The sequence below is a fragment of the Onychomys torridus genome, chromosome 6, assembly GCF_903995425.1.
Source record: "Onychomys torridus chromosome 6, mOncTor1.1, whole genome shotgun sequence".
Lineage (NCBI taxonomy): Eukaryota > Metazoa > Chordata > Mammalia > Rodentia > Cricetidae > Onychomys > Onychomys torridus.
In genome coordinates, this window is record NC_050448.1 from 110,679,962 (window position 1) to 110,695,514 (window position 15,553).

Consider the following 15,553-nt stretch of genomic DNA (forward strand, 5'->3'; position numbering starts at 1 on the left):
ACTTAGCCACCATCTCCCTCTAGCATATCTTATCTCACAGCATTCTCCACGGAAGGCAACTGACTTTGCTGAAAGCAACAGAAGACTATGTATATTGTCTCTGATGTCAAGATTATTCAGTTAAATTATTGTCAGGAGGTGATTAAAAACAATGTAAGCAGTCAATTAGAACTTGTATCTCATACCCCAAAGCCAGAAGGAGAAGATTGCCAATAGCCTTTCTAATCAGAAAAGCAATGGGGGACTTCCTCAGTTTTTAAATTGAAAACACACTTCATTCCTTTCTTTGATGTTTAAGTCCTCATTTCCATCTTTGCAGTTTCCTAGGGCAGAATGAGAACATGTCAGCCATGGAATTCTTGCTTTTTCTTTCTGAGTGCCAGAGCTCTCTGAAGACCTCACTAGCTCCAAGTCAGACAGGGGTGAAGTTCAGAATAATCAAGGTGTGTTTCCATCCAGAGAGTTCCCTGAGGCTGTGCAGTGTTTATGTCTGTGTTAATTTCCCCAGTGGTGTTGGAGCAAATTCGAACCAAGTGGGTTGCTGGAAACAGTGAGAGTGTGTTCTCTCTGCAGCAGACACTGTAAGTGCAAACCACGTGTATCTAAAGCCAGGCTGCCCTACAGACCCATGCAAGGAAGGCTCTTTCTTGCCTCTTTCTCCTTACTGCCAGCAACCCTCCCCTTTCCTTGCTTTGTAGACTCCAGCTTCTGTCTCCTTCACCACATAGCCCACCCTTCCACCTCCCTTCCCCAACCCCCCACTCTCTCTTTCTTTCTAACTTTGTCCGTTTTTGAGACAAATTCTCACTATGTGGCCCAGGGTGGTCTGAAACTTTACATCATTTTCCCCTGTCTCTGCCTCCCAAATGCTGGGGTCACAGGCATGAGTCATCACGCCTACCTTCTTTAAACAGATACTATCTGTTGGGCTAGAGCTTGGTGTGACCTCATTCGAACTCAATGATTGATATCTTTAAAGCATTATTTCCAAATAAGGTCACATTTTGTGGTTTGGGGTAGACCTGAATTTGGGGGACATAATGTTTAAGCCAGTCCACCTCCCTTCATCCTTCCCCCTGTCAAAAGCTTAGTTACAGATTTACAGAATGCCTACTGTCAGTGGCTGCCTCAGGGAGCTGTGAGAGCCTTTCCCCCAAGGACATGTAGTAAGTGGGTGTAGGTTGCCCTGTTTTGCTTTGCTATCAAATTTTAATTATTATTTTGGGAGCTCTAGAAAATGCCAGTGATAAAATACTGTTTCTCCCACATCTGTTGTTGGCCTAAATTTTTCACATGTGGGTGTTCATTCTTGAATTCTGATAATATGTATGGAGAATTGGATCTGTCACATTCTTATTATTGATCCTTTGGTAAATATTATGATAGACATGGACGCTTCTTTGGAGAACTTCTGTTATATGGTATCCCTGGTTTCATATAGCTTTTAAAATTAGATTTATTCATTTATTTTATTTGTGAGTGTTTGGCCTGCATTTATGTATGTGCTGGAGAAGGTCAAAGGGGGGCATCAGAGCCCCTGGATCTGGAGTTATGGATGGTTATGAGCCACCATGTGGGTGCTAGGAATCAAACCTAGGTTCTCTATAGAACAACAAGTGCTCTTAACTGCTGAACCATCTCTCCAGCCCCATATAGCTCTTTCTAAAGCAAGTTCGTCTGCTCGAGTTTGCTTTGAACACAATTTGTGTATCTAGTTGTTGCCTTCTGGACATATTCTTGCATTTAAATAGTTAGGAATAAGTGAAGGCACTATGGAGATGGCTTGGTTGGTAAAGTGCTTGCCAGGCAAGCATGAGGACCTGCGTGTTTTTTGTTTGTTTGCTTCCCTGGCTGTCCTGTAACTCACTCTGTAGACCAGGCTGGCCTTGAATTTAGAGATACACCTGCCTCTGCCTCCTGGATGCTGGGATTAAAGGAGTGTACCACTACCGACAGGCGAGGACCTGATGGCCAACATGCACCGCATAAAAGCTGGGTGTAGTGATGCATGCCTGTAACCCTAATGATGGGGAGGCAGAGATATATTCAAGCAACTACATCCATGTTTCTTAATTCCCTGCCATTGTCTAAGATAAAAATGCTAGCATACCAACAATCACTGTGGAAATCATGCAGAAGTCAAAGGAATCAACCCCCAAACTGACCTCTGCTGCCTGAAGCTCATTCTATGAACCTTGTGGAACTTGTTCTTTTGGGAGCATGTCTTCAAATGTGACGTTTTCAGAACTTTGGAAATGCTTCCTTCTTTTGAACTTTGCCTCACTGATGGAAAAGGTTCTATAAAGTCTAGAAGTTCTATCCTAAGTGAAAATGTTTCCTGTGAACCTGGGGCAGAAGAGAGATACAGCCCTAAACTTAATCTGAACTTTGACAAGGAAGTACTCTGATTAAACAAAACAAAACAAAACAAAACAAAACAAAACAAAACAAAACCCCGAAAGTAGACATTGCAATTCAGCTCAGATTTTGTACTGGTCTGCATGAATTATTCTCTTTGGAATTATCTTTTTCTTCTTGTAGTTTCAGGTGAGGGTCATCAGATGAGGTATGTTTGGTAATCGTCAGACACTGTTTTAAATGACATACAGGACAACATTGAGGTTTAAGCCACTTCTTTGAAAATAAATGCACAGGAAATTTGGTGGGAACAACTTACTATGCAACAACAAAACCTAAGGAAATAGATGTTCATAAGAGAAAAGAGTTGAGGTGGGGATTTAGCTCAGTGGTAGAGTGCTTGCCTAGCAAGCACAAGGCCCTGGGTTCGATCCTCAGCTCTGAAGAAAAAAGAGAGAGAGAGAGAAAAGAGTTGACTGTGGGGAAGGGTATACTGAGGAGTAACAAACAATGTAGCTTTGCTCTGGAAGGTCCAGATAGGATTGCAGAGTGTCTTGGCTGTTTCAGCAGGAGCTAGAACCCTGCTCAGAATCAGTGGCCAGAAAACGTTTGCTCCTGCTCAGCATTTCTCTAATTTTGTGGAAGAAACACTTGAGAAGAATTTAATTTCAGAGTAGCTGGAATGGATCAAAAAGAAACAAAAGCTGGGAATCTTTGCCAACGTTACTATTGTATTTAATCCTTTCCAAGGTATTTACATCTCTTTGACTTCACCTGAGAGAACTAAGTTAAGACTAACCAAAGGAGTTTTTCTGTTGGCTGTAACAAGATTGATTGACAAACCTGGGTATATTCTTTATATATAGCCAAGGATCAATACTGTGGTTTGCATCAAGCATCCTCTAGCTTGCTGTGTTTATTTAAGTTGTTCTATTACCGGGAAAGACTCAGGAATCAGATATCGGGGTATGAAAAACTGATAGATCAAAGAAGCAGCAGAGGAGAGACCAGCTGACCTCTCCACACTTCCCTGATGGAAGAGAGGGTACAATCTCTTAAGTCCCTCCCTACTCTTTCCTGTATCTTCTCTCCATATTCCTGGCTTCTCTATGGCTAATTCAGGTCAGCTAGTCACTGGCCCTGATTCAAGGTTAACTTCATTAACAGTCTCTGGTGTCACCGTGCAATCCAATATCCCGCATCACAGGCTCGTGTTTTAAACACTTGCTCTCCATCTGGTAATGCTCTTTTGGGAGGCTGAGCACTCTGGGCGGTAGGGCCTATCTGGTGGAAGGAAGTGAGTAGGAGCAGGCCTTTGAAGGTTAGACCAGCCCTGGTTCCAGCCACTCTCTGATTCTTGGTCAGCCACCAAGTGAACAGTCTCTACCACAGGTGCCTGCCACCAAAGACTGAGCTTTTCTGTCAGGCCTTGCCCACCACAGCGGACTGAAAACACAAGTCCAAATTAAACCTCTCCTCCTATGCTGGTTTGAGTGATGAAAGTCAGCCATGGTCTCAGGCATTTGAATCCTTGGGGTGGTGCTATTTGGAAGGCCTAGGAGGTAAGGTCTTATTGGAGGAGGTGTGCCACCAGAGGAAGGCTTTGAGCGGTTGTAGACGCATGCCATTTCCTGTTCTGCTTCGGGCTTGCAGTAAAAGAAATGAGCCCTCAGCTTCCTGCTCCAGGCACCACGCCTCGGCTCCACCCTCAGGGATGCTCCTCTCTAGGTCTGTAAGCCCAAATAAACTTCTGTAAGTTGCCTTCGCATAGTGCTTTACCACAGCAGCGGAAAAGGAACTAATACATTCCCTTTCAGTCAGTGGTTCTCAACCTTCCCAATGCTGTGAGCCTGTAATACAGTTCCTCGTGCTGTGGTGAGCCCCAATCATAAGATTATTTTCATTGCTACTTTGTAACTGTAATTCATAATATAAATATCTGATATGCAGGACATCTGATATGCAACCCTGTGAAAGGGTCATTCAAACCCTCACCAAGGGGTCAAGACTCACAGCTTGAGAATCACTGCCTTCTAGTTGTTTCTGTCAGGTATTTTGATCACAGGAACATAAAAATAACCAATATTCCCAGCACTCAGGAGGTAGAGGCAGGCAGATTTCTGTGAGTTTGAGGTCAGCCTGGTCTACAGAAAAGGACAGCAAAGGCTACATAGAGAAACTTTGTCTTGAAGACTTAAAAATCAAAACAAAACAGAACAAAAAACCAAAACCTAATGCAATCAATTTTGAGAAAGGGGTCAATAGGTTTTTAGAAATTAAACCTCAATAGTTCTAATATTATTCATTACTGCAACAAACTGATATGTTTTAGGAAAACAATATATTGCTAATATTAGGCTAATACTCTTTCCTTTTCATACTCGAATTTTTAGCTCCCTTAGAGAAAACTAGCTGGGGAGAAGGGTTCATGAAGCCTCACCCCTCCCAGAGGACTTATAGGTAAATGATTTTGGAGGTGGGGGAGACATTTTGGTGGTGTATCCACTGGCAAGTTATCCATGCTCCTGTAGATAACCCTTACACCTGTAAGCAACCCTAATTAAACACCTTGGTTCACCCCAAAACAAAATAGGGTAATTATTCAAACAAAGGCCAATAAGAAAATATTTTAGTATCTGCATTTCATTTTGGCCATGTTTTATGCCATTTGAGTATTTACAACCAAACTCAGCTTTGCTTGGTTGTAATAGAACCCACACAGGAAAGAGAAGTGTCTAAAATGGTTGTTTGGCATCAGATACACAAGATACACATCTGGCTAAAGAGCAATCAGATAACCCTGTGCTGTGCAAATGCCAGCCTGGTAACATCTGTTTGTGCCATTTAACAGTGAAGAGTGGCCACCTACTGTTAACAAGGGTGCAGTGAAGAGAAGGCCACCTGTCATTTCTACAGGCCAGAGCTATTTGTGGAGAGCAGGCATTTTTTCCCCTTTCTCACTTTTGTGTGGATGTGATCATTTTTAGTGCAAATAACATGGTCTTTATCTCTAAAGTGCATAGTAGTTGATCTGAAATGAATTTAGACAGCACAAGGTTTGCCAAAGTTTAGGAACAAACCATGTTGTTGTTAGGGAGAAAATTATGGACAACTTCATAAGTACCTGATCACACACAGCCAAGTCGTGGCTCTGAGTTTGTGACTGAAGATCTGTTTGATCAGCAAGAGAGAAATTCGAGGAGTTATCAGCAGTAAGCTCATGCAGCCTTTGGTTACAGTGTCCGAGCTCCATCTGGAAGAATGCATTGAGCTCCTCTACACTTTTGAAGTTAGCTCTTCTATTTTAAAAAGGAAACCATAGATGGCATGATGGGACATATCTGTAACCCCAGCACTTTGAACGCTGAGGCAGGGGGATCAAGAAGAGACCAAGGCCAGCCTTGGCTACTTAGTGAGGTCAAGGCTGCCCTGGGGCTTTATGAGACCTTGTCTCTAAAGACAAAACAAAGTAAATTAAAAACAATTTTTATGAGTTGAAATCTTTATGAAGTAGCCAAAAAAACAAACAAACACAAAACTGATCAAGGGTCGAGTGCATAGAACCATCAAGAATGGAGAAAAAACTTGAATGCTAAGGATTTGAAAATTGGTACTTGGAGAGATGCTCAGTGCTTAAGAGTGCTTGCTGCTCTTCCGGAGTACCTAGGTTTGGTTCCCAGCACCCATATCAGGCAGCTCACAAGCCCCTGCAACTCCAGTTCTGGGGGATCAGGTGCCATCTTCTGACCTTTGCTGGCACCCACACAATGCCCTCCCATCCCTTTAGACTGAGGTAGCCGGGCAGAACCAGGAAAACTTCAGCTACAGCATTTAGTTGGGGCTTGCTTGCAGTTCCAAATGTTGGTCCATGACCATCATGATGGGGGACAGCATGCAGGCTGGCATGGAACTGGTACAGAGAGAGAACGGATTTGGCATGGGCTTTTTTTTTTTTTTTTTTTTAAATCATTTTAAAATTCAAACTGCTTGGTTTTTTTCTTCAAGATTCTTTAAGATTTATTTATTTATTATATATCCAGTGCTCTGTTTGCATGTATGCCTGCATGCCAGAAGAGGGAGCCAGATCTCATTACAGATGGCTATGAGCCACCAAATGGGTGCTGGGAACTGAACTCAGGATCTCTGGAAGAACAGCCAGTGTTCTTAACCTCTGAGCCATCTCTCCAGCCCCAAGATTCTTTAATATTTATGCCCCTCCCCTACTTTTGGGTAGTATTTTACTTTGTTTGGCTATTTACATTTTTTTTTTTTTTTTGTCCCATCAGTAGATGATATGTTCACTCTGGATGCATATGTGTATTGCTCAGGAATCTTTTTCAAAAGCTGTTTTCAGAGGCCATTGTATTCTGGGAAGTAAAATACCTGTTGTAGAAGGCTTTTATGCTATCCCATTGAGTTAGAGAAGGACATAAGAGAACCTGAGAGAACTGACACTCACCCTGGGTGCACTGGCTTCAAGATGTCAGAGTGTAGGAAGCACGGTGACTGGTAGCTGCTCCCCCAGAGGCTCCTGGGTACTTTGAAACTGCCTTCCACTCTTTGCTGGACAGTTGCCCTGCAGGGGCTGGGGGATGGGAAGAGATGCTTTTTCACAGAAAAAACATCAAAAAGATTTGTGTTTTGTAGATAATACTCTTTGTAACATTTTTAGATAGTGAGAAATAAATAATTCCTCCACTTAAGTGATTCTTAAATTTAACTTCGACACAGAACTACTTTATACTCACAAAAATATTAAACATTATGCTGTGCTTATGTTTCTGTGGGCCATAGGTACTGATACTTAGCATGGTAAATATTGAAATTGAGAATTAAATATTTATTTCTTCATTTGAAGTCACCATTGGCAGTCCATGATATGTTAGTACACTGACTCCTTTTGTGAAAAAAGTATAGTTAGGAAATAAAAAATTGGGGGTGAATAATAACATGGTTTTTTTCATTCTCGCAAATCTCTTTAATATTCTAATGAGGAGAATGAGGTTCTCATTACATCTACATACAATTAATTTGCAGTGTTGTTTCAGAACATGTGAAGAAATTCTGACCTCACAGGGATAATATGCATCGTATATATCATTCATATTTAGCTGGAAAGGAAGAGAAGATTTTAGTAGTCTTTTCAGACAATTGTAGATATTCTTCATATTAAACTAAGGTTTAATGAGTTCTGGTTTCTGGGGATGGGAGATGAGACCCTGGCTTGGTTTCCAGCACCCTATCAATGGCTCCAAGGGATCTGATGATCTCATCTGGCCTCTATGGGCATTTGTACTTATTTATAGATACCGCTCCCCACCAGACATATACCAGACACACATAATTAAAAATTTTAAAGGCAGCTATTTAAAAAAGTAAAACCAACAAGAGTTAGTTTCTTAAAGTTATTTGGACTGTGAATTCAAGATGTTTCAATGCATTCTTTTAGAACCCTGCCCTTTGCTTATAACAGAGTCTCCCATGTGTGATATTGTAATACACTGCATGGGCTATTTGAAAAAATACTGCTTTCCTGAAGGTTATGAATCTTTTCAGTGTTGAAACATTTCAAGCTGTGGTACACATTCGCATTCTTGGTGTTTCTACTGACGTCACCTGAGATGTTTGTTAAATACTGGGTGCTTTCAAGCTCAGTGTGGTGGGCACAAGTTTTCTTAAGCCTTGTTTTTATTTTTCTTGAATTTTATTATTGGCCTTAAATGCCATCAGTGAAGACTTAATTTGCTTTAAGAAAATGTCCTCAAGTCCAACAACAGTTGTTGGTCAACTGTTCATGTAAATAAACATGGTACTTCTTGAGCAAGATGGCTGACTCAGCTCACTGCTCAAGTGGTGGTTGACTTAGCTCCTCTCCCCTTAAGACAGTGTCAACATGATGCTTTATGGGTATTTTCCATTTTGTCTTATGAATATTGAAATGATTACATGTACTCAGCCTTGGGAATTATCTTAGTTACTTTTGTTGGGAAGAGAAATCATGACAATGCAACTTACAAAAGGAAGTATTTTGCTGTGGATGTCGCTCTGTACGCTGTGACTGTGCTGCTCTGATTGGTTAATAAGTAAAGTGCTGATTGGCCAGTAGCCAGGCAGGAAGGATAGGCGGGACAGGCAGAGAAGAGAATTCTGGGAAGAGTCAGGAGTCACCAGCCAGACACAGAGGAAGCAAGATGTGAAGACAAAACTGAAAAAAGGTACCAACCCACATGGCTAAACAAAAATAAAAATTACGGGTTAATGTAAGTGTAAGAGCTAGTCAATAGTTAGCCTGAGCTAATGGCTGAGCAGTTTTAATTAATATAAGCCTCTGTTTACTTGGGTCCAAGCAGCTACAGGATTGGTGAGTAAGAGAGATTTGTCCTGACCATAAGCCAGGTGGGACACAGAAAAACTTCAACAACAAATGGTGCTCAATGTGGGGCTCGAACCCATGACCCTGAGATTAAGAGTCTCATGTAGGGTAGACTGAGGTAGCCGGGCAGAACCAGGAAAACTTCAGCTACAGCATTTAGTTGGGGCTTGCTTGCAGTTCCAAATGTTAGTCCATGACCATCATGATGGGGGACAGCATGCAGGCTGGCATGGAACTGGTACAGAGAGAGAACGGATTTGGCATGGGCTTTTGAAACCTCAAAGTCCACTTCTGGTGACACACCTCCTCCAGCAAGGCCACACTTCCCAATCCTTCCCAAGCAGTTCTACTAAGTAGGGACCTTCAAATATATGAGCCTATGGGGACCATTCTTCTTCAAACCAGCACAGGGGTTTATAAAAATGAATATATTCTCTGTTTGCCAAGGACATTCTCATGTGAGCTTGTCATTTCTTTTCTTGGTAATGGGTGAAGATAAAGGAAGCAGTGAATGCCAGGGCAGTTTGGAGGTACTGCCATGACTCCTAAGGCAGTTGCCATTTCACCTGCCTCTGTTGCTGCAACATCTGTGCAGATGTTAGCACAGAATTTATATAGTTACCCCAAGGATCAAAAATCATCTTGTGCTTTGACTAGTTCAATACTTCCTATATTTTGGTGCCAAAAATTTACATAATAGATTGTCCTTGATATATTAAGCTGGTAACAAGGGAATATAACAAAATAGCAGGCCTATCAATGCCTAGAGAGTCACCCATTTGTAAAGCAAAGTACCTTCAGATAGCCTGTCAACCCATTCTGTCTCTTGCAGCTAAATCTTTTAATTATCTAGGATATTGTGTGTTCCCAAGAGGGAGGTGGTGAGATTCCATTCACTGTTGTTTCTTCCTGTAAGCATACAGCAATACCGACTGCTTGCTTGTTTCTCAGCTAATATATACACTTCTCCAGCCAGTGCATCATGTCAACAGTGTGAAAACTTTGATGCGGTCTTGGTTCATTAATCCTTGACTTTTAAAGGGCTTATTATGTCTATGTTTAAAATATTTGATTTCTTTTTCTTTATACCATGAACAATTGGCTAGAAAACGACCTGTACCATAATATTTTTGTGCATGTGTGGTGTATGAAGTCTTGCTCTATTGATCTCTTTCAGACAAAGTCTCTGGCTAAACCTAGAACTCAATGATTTGTCAAAATTAGCTGGCCAGTCAGTCCTAGGGATCCTCTGTCTCTACTTTCCTAATGCTAGGATTATCGATACATGCTGGGATTACAGGGGTACACTGCCATAATGATTTTCTTGACATAGATGCTGGGGATCCTCCAAGTTCAGATCTTCATGACAAGCACGTAACCCACTGAGCCATCTCCCCAGCCCCCATAAACATTCTGTCTATCTATCTATCTATCTATCTATCTATCTATCTATCTATCTACCTACCTACCTACCTGTCTATCTATTTACTTATTTATAGTGAAAGTATCTACTTACTTATTTATACTGAAAGTTGATTTATAAAGGAAAACTGAGAAAGAGCACCCAAAGGAAGAATACCCCATAAATATTTTTAAAAAGATGTTATATTTGCATTAGGTGTAATAAATCATCGACTCCTGAAAAATCAAGGGAAAGATGCCTTTTATCCAAATTTAATTTCTTATTTATAGTTACACCCAGTTTCTCTTATTTGTCATTTTTAAGTTTAAGCATTTTTAGGTGAAGGCTATGCAGCTGTAGATTGAGAACTGAAGTGTTCTTTTCTTTAGAACAAGTTTCTTGTAGCCCATTCTGGTTTCAAACTTGGTACACAGATTAGGATGACCTTTAACTTCTGTTCCCACTGTTTCCACCTCCTGCGTTCTGGAATTGTAGATGTGCACCACCACACCTAGTTTTATGAGACATGGGAATCCAACCAAGGGCTTCTGCACACTAGGCAGGCAGGCTTTCAGTGGCACCACATCCAGAGCCTGAGAATTTAAGTCTTCCAATCACATTTTTGCAATTCATTCTTAGAGTAGGAAAAATTTTTATAAATGTCCTTTTACAATGAGCTAAAATATTACTTAACTCTAAAGCAAATTTGATTATGATTAAAAATTAATTTAAATTTAAAATATCAGGTGAATCAAATTAATGAATAAATATAACTTAGCTTATGTTTTTGTGTAGGTTGCTGGGAAGACATTAGGGTTCAAAGTAAGGATGTATTGAACAGTAGTGAGGTTACAGAGTTCAGAGCAGATGGCCAATGATAAGCATGTAGGTTCTCAGGAAAACTATAGAGAACAAACTGAGTCTCTTGTTTTGTTTTGTTTTTGACACAGGGTTTCACTATATATCTCAGGCTAGTCTTGAACTTTTTTTCCTCCTATCTCTACCTCCTGAAAGCAGATTATAGTGTACAGTCCATTTCCAGCCTATAAATTAATCTCTTTTATTTCTATTTCTTTATGAAACAAGTTTTCACTGTGTAGCTCTGCCTGGGCTAGAATTTATCAGGCTGGCTTCAAACTCATAGAGCTCTGCCTGCCTCTGCACAAGGAATAAGGTGCATGCCCCCAGGCCCTGCCTAAATTAGTCTATTAAAAACCTACTTTTTCAGCCAGGAATGGTGGAGCATACCTTTAATCCCAGCACTCACAAGGCACAGGTTAGTGGCTTTCTGAAAGTTTGGGGGAAGCCTGGGCTACATGAGTGAATTCCAGGCCAGCCAGAGCTACATATTGAGACCCTGTCTTGAAAAACCAATCAACCAACCAAATCAACCAGACAAACAAGAAATCACAACCACCAATAACAACAAAAATACTTTTTACTTCTTCCAGCCTCTACCTTAGAAGTAGATCATCCAGAACATGCAGACTGAATTTATTATTTGTCGTTGATGATGTCATCATGCATCACCTGTCTCTGGAAAGTACCACTGTCTTTCCAGGTAGTGAGAGGGAAGGAGGCAAATGCTATCTCGGTTTCAGTTCGATGCTAGATGGAGCCTATAGGAGCATGTGGTCATGTTTAGCTGGGGGCTAGGGATCTGAACTCGGGTCCTCGTGCTTGGGAGCCGTCTTCCCAACCCACCACTTACCTTTTTAAAGAACCAGTTTGCTTACACTTTTAAGTTGATATTCAATATTTATTTCTTTTCATGGCAGGTTTATTTCAGGACAGTGCAACTTATAGAAGAGCCAATAAAAGGGTCTTCTGGCCGGAGTTTCTACTTCAAAATTAATGGACTTCCTATATTTTTGAAAGGCTCAAACTGGATCCCAGCTGACTCATTCCAGGATAAAGTTACTTCTGAATTGTGAGTGGTGGCTTCTTTGCCCATCCTTCCCCCACCTCTCTGCAATGACACTAAGCTCAAAGTTCAAAGTTCCTCACATCTGTCTCTTTCACTCGGGGCAGAAGGAGCCGAGGCTAGTGTAGAATGTTAGCATGATTTCAGGATAAACAAGATTGTTGTCAATCGTTTGTTCTCCCTCAAGATATGGTTTTACAGCTAGCTGGTCTGAGACTGGTAAGACATCCTGTTCACTTCTTACAAAACTATTATTATATGTTTTCTCTGGAGAAAAAAAGAAAGTGACAAATTGATACTTGGACTAATTAGTCTCAAAAAATTTAAATCCAGCTTGTTGTTGTTTTTCAAAGAATACATTAAATAATTTTGAGCATGGTTTTAAGGGCCTACATTTACTTTTTATGCTAAGATATTTTACTTGAAAAAACTTCTTTTGTATGTATGATGAGTGTGTGTGTGGTTGTGCTCATGTGTATGTGTAGGCTCACATGCATGCCACATGCCTGTGAAAGCGAGAGGATGTCCTGGTTAGGGTTTTTGTTGCTGTGGTATGATGCCATGACCAAGACCAGCTTGGGGAGGAGAGGGTTTATTTGGCTCACATTTTCACATCACTGTCCATCACTGAAGGAAGTCAGCACCAGAACTCACACAGGCCAGGAACCTGGAGGCAGGAGCTGATGCAAAGGTCACAAGGGAGTGCTGCTTACTGGCTTACTCTCTATGGCTTCCTCAGCCTGCTTTCTTACAGCACCCAGGACCACCAGCCTAGGGATGGCACCACCCACTGTGGTCTGGGCCCTCCCCCATCCATCACTAATTAAGAAAATGTCCTACAGCCTCCTACCTTGTGGAGGCATCTTCTTAACTTAACAAACTCCCTCCTTTCTGATAACTGTAGCTTGAGTCAAGTCGACATAGAACTATCCATCACAGAGGACAACCTTGGGTGTCAGTCCTCACCATCCATCTTACCTGAGAGGGTTTCTATGTCGTTCACCACTGTATGTGACAAACTGTCTGGTCCAAGAGTTTCTGGGGATTCTGTTTTCACCTCTCAGCTTGTCATAGGCACCCTGGACTTACAGTTGTGTGCTGTAGAACAACCCAGCTTTGTGTGGTGCGGGGGGATTCGAACTTAGATCCTTCTGCTTGTACAGCAAACACTTTACCCACACAGCCATCTCACCAATCCTTTTTTCTGCCTCACTAAAGAACTAAAAGATTCTTGGTGGGAGGGGAAAATGTAAAAATATAAGAGTACACAAAGTAGTCTGTCTGGAGAACCAGGCTGAAGACCAGAGGACAATGTGAAGACATGAGGATTCTGAGCAACAAAATTTTCTCATGGACAAAATCAAGGGGAGATAGATAATTCAAAATGATGGCTCTGTTCTGTTAATTCACTTCAGTAGTAACCTTTTACCATCAACAGCTATCCTACAACACCATGCCATATACCTTAAACACACACAATTTTATATATATACACACACAATAAAACATAAAATAAAACCAAAACATGGAAGTTCTTTATCTGGAAGGTAACTACAAGTGTTTTTTGAAGGTTTTGAAAATAGAACTTAAAAGTTAATATACTTTTCTGTGTATGGAGTGTTTATACTGTCCTTTTTCTTTTGTGTGTGTATGTGTGTACGTGTTCAGTGGATGTGCATGCATGTAGCAGCTAGAGGTTGATGTTCTCACTCATCTCATTCCTCCCTACTCTTTGAGACAGGGTCTCTCACTGAACCTGGAGCTTACTAATCGGCTAGATTACAGGCATGTGCCTGCCCATCTCACTGCTTAGATGAGTGTTTGGACTCAAATCCAGGTCCTCATGTTTGTGGGCCAAATACTTTACTTTCTAAGCCATTTCCCTGGCCCCCACACTGCATTTTTCTACATGTCAAAATATAAAACAAAAAATAATTTAAGAAATAGTATAATGTTACTGACACTTACATAATGAAGAAATCATGCATAGCTTTTTTTTTCCAGTTTGTTTGCTTAATGTGGTCACAGCTAGTCTCTTTGTTATTTTACCTAATTTTTTGGCATTAATGAGAACAAAATCATTTTTATTTTAAAGTGGATTTTTCCTTTAACAGATATTGAAATATTTTGTAATGTTCCCCAATTTCTGAATTAGTATTTACTTTTGCAATTCCTTCTACAGGTTGCAGCTCCTTTTGAAGTCTGTTGTGGATGCTAACATGAATACTCTACGGGTCTGGGGAGGAGGTATTTATGAGCAAGATGAATTCTATGAACTCTGTGATAAACTTGGCATAATGGTGAGTATGTGATGCAGTCTTGATGTATCCATAGGTGACTAGTCCCTCACTCTGATGCTGTGAGTTGATATTATTGCCCCTTAATACTTTGCTCAGAATAGGGGGTCATGTTCCTTATTTGTGGGTTCCTTATTATCTATGTTTACTTATTTACTTATTAATTTATAATTTTGTCCAAGGGATAAATGAAGTATAGTTGCTAACAAATACCAGAATTTTCTACTATTTAAAAATAATAGCTATTGTATATGAATTATAGTCTAATCAGATGTATATCTACATTTCCTTCATACTTTTTCTTGTGATATGTCACTATACATAATAAAATAAAATATTAAATAACTTAAAGGGCTCTGAGGAACTCTAGAGAGAAACAAAAATAATAAAATTAACTGAGAAAAAGGTGTTTTTAGTATGCAAGTTTTACTTTGAGGAGGACTAAGGAAGGAGATACCTCTGTTCTTTAACATCTCTGGAGAACTGAGTTCAGGAGCCCTGTGGGCGTGCAGTCTTAGATACTCAGTCATCTCACATAAAGAAATGGAATGCTCACACAAAGCCACCCACATCCTTCCATATGCTTTATGTTATTATTGGGCCACTTACAGTACTTCATAGAACATGATACAGTCAACACACACACACACACACACACACACACACACACACACACACTCTGTAAATATGAATGCTTATGTGTGTATGTATGTCATGTGCATGCTTGGTGGCTTTGGAGGTAGATGAGGGAATTAGATTTCCTGGACCTGCAGTTAAAGGTGGGTATAAGCTACCATGTAGGTGCTGGGAACTGAACATGAGTCCCCTGTGAGAGTAGCAAGTGAGCTTAACTCCTGAACCATCTCTCCAGCCCTGTGAATATGATCTAAATAGTTGCCATACTTATTATTTAAGGACTAATGACAAGAAGAAGAATCTATGTATGTTTGGTATATATGATTTTGGGGGATTTTTTTCTGTATATTTTTTGGCCCATTGTTGAATCTTTGGATACAAAACTCATGGATATTGAGGGTCAATTGTATATATTTTCAGATCCAGAAATACAGTTATCAGATATACACAGTACCAAAGGAGAGTTGGAAACACAGCAACAATTATAGGCATGATGGTAACCACATACTACACTGTTCATTGAATGGCAGGCATTCTATCGGTGCTATTTTTCTCAATTTTAG

The 15,553-nt window shown here is 40.5% G+C and overlaps 1 protein-coding gene across 2 annotated transcripts in view; it reads left to right on the plus strand.

Moving 5' to 3' along the window:
• The window catches only part of Manba (mannosidase beta), an 82,979-nt gene that overhangs the window by 38,732 nt on the left and 28,694 nt on the right, over positions 1-15,553 (plus strand). For both annotated transcript variants that reach the window (XM_036191081.1, XM_036191082.1), the window contains exons 8-9: positions 11,912-12,063; positions 14,240-14,357. In XM_036191081.1, the coding sequence (XP_036046974.1) occupies positions 11,912-12,063; positions 14,240-14,357 (270 nt within the window). The remainder of the gene's footprint in view (positions 1-11,911; positions 12,064-14,239; positions 14,358-15,553) is intronic.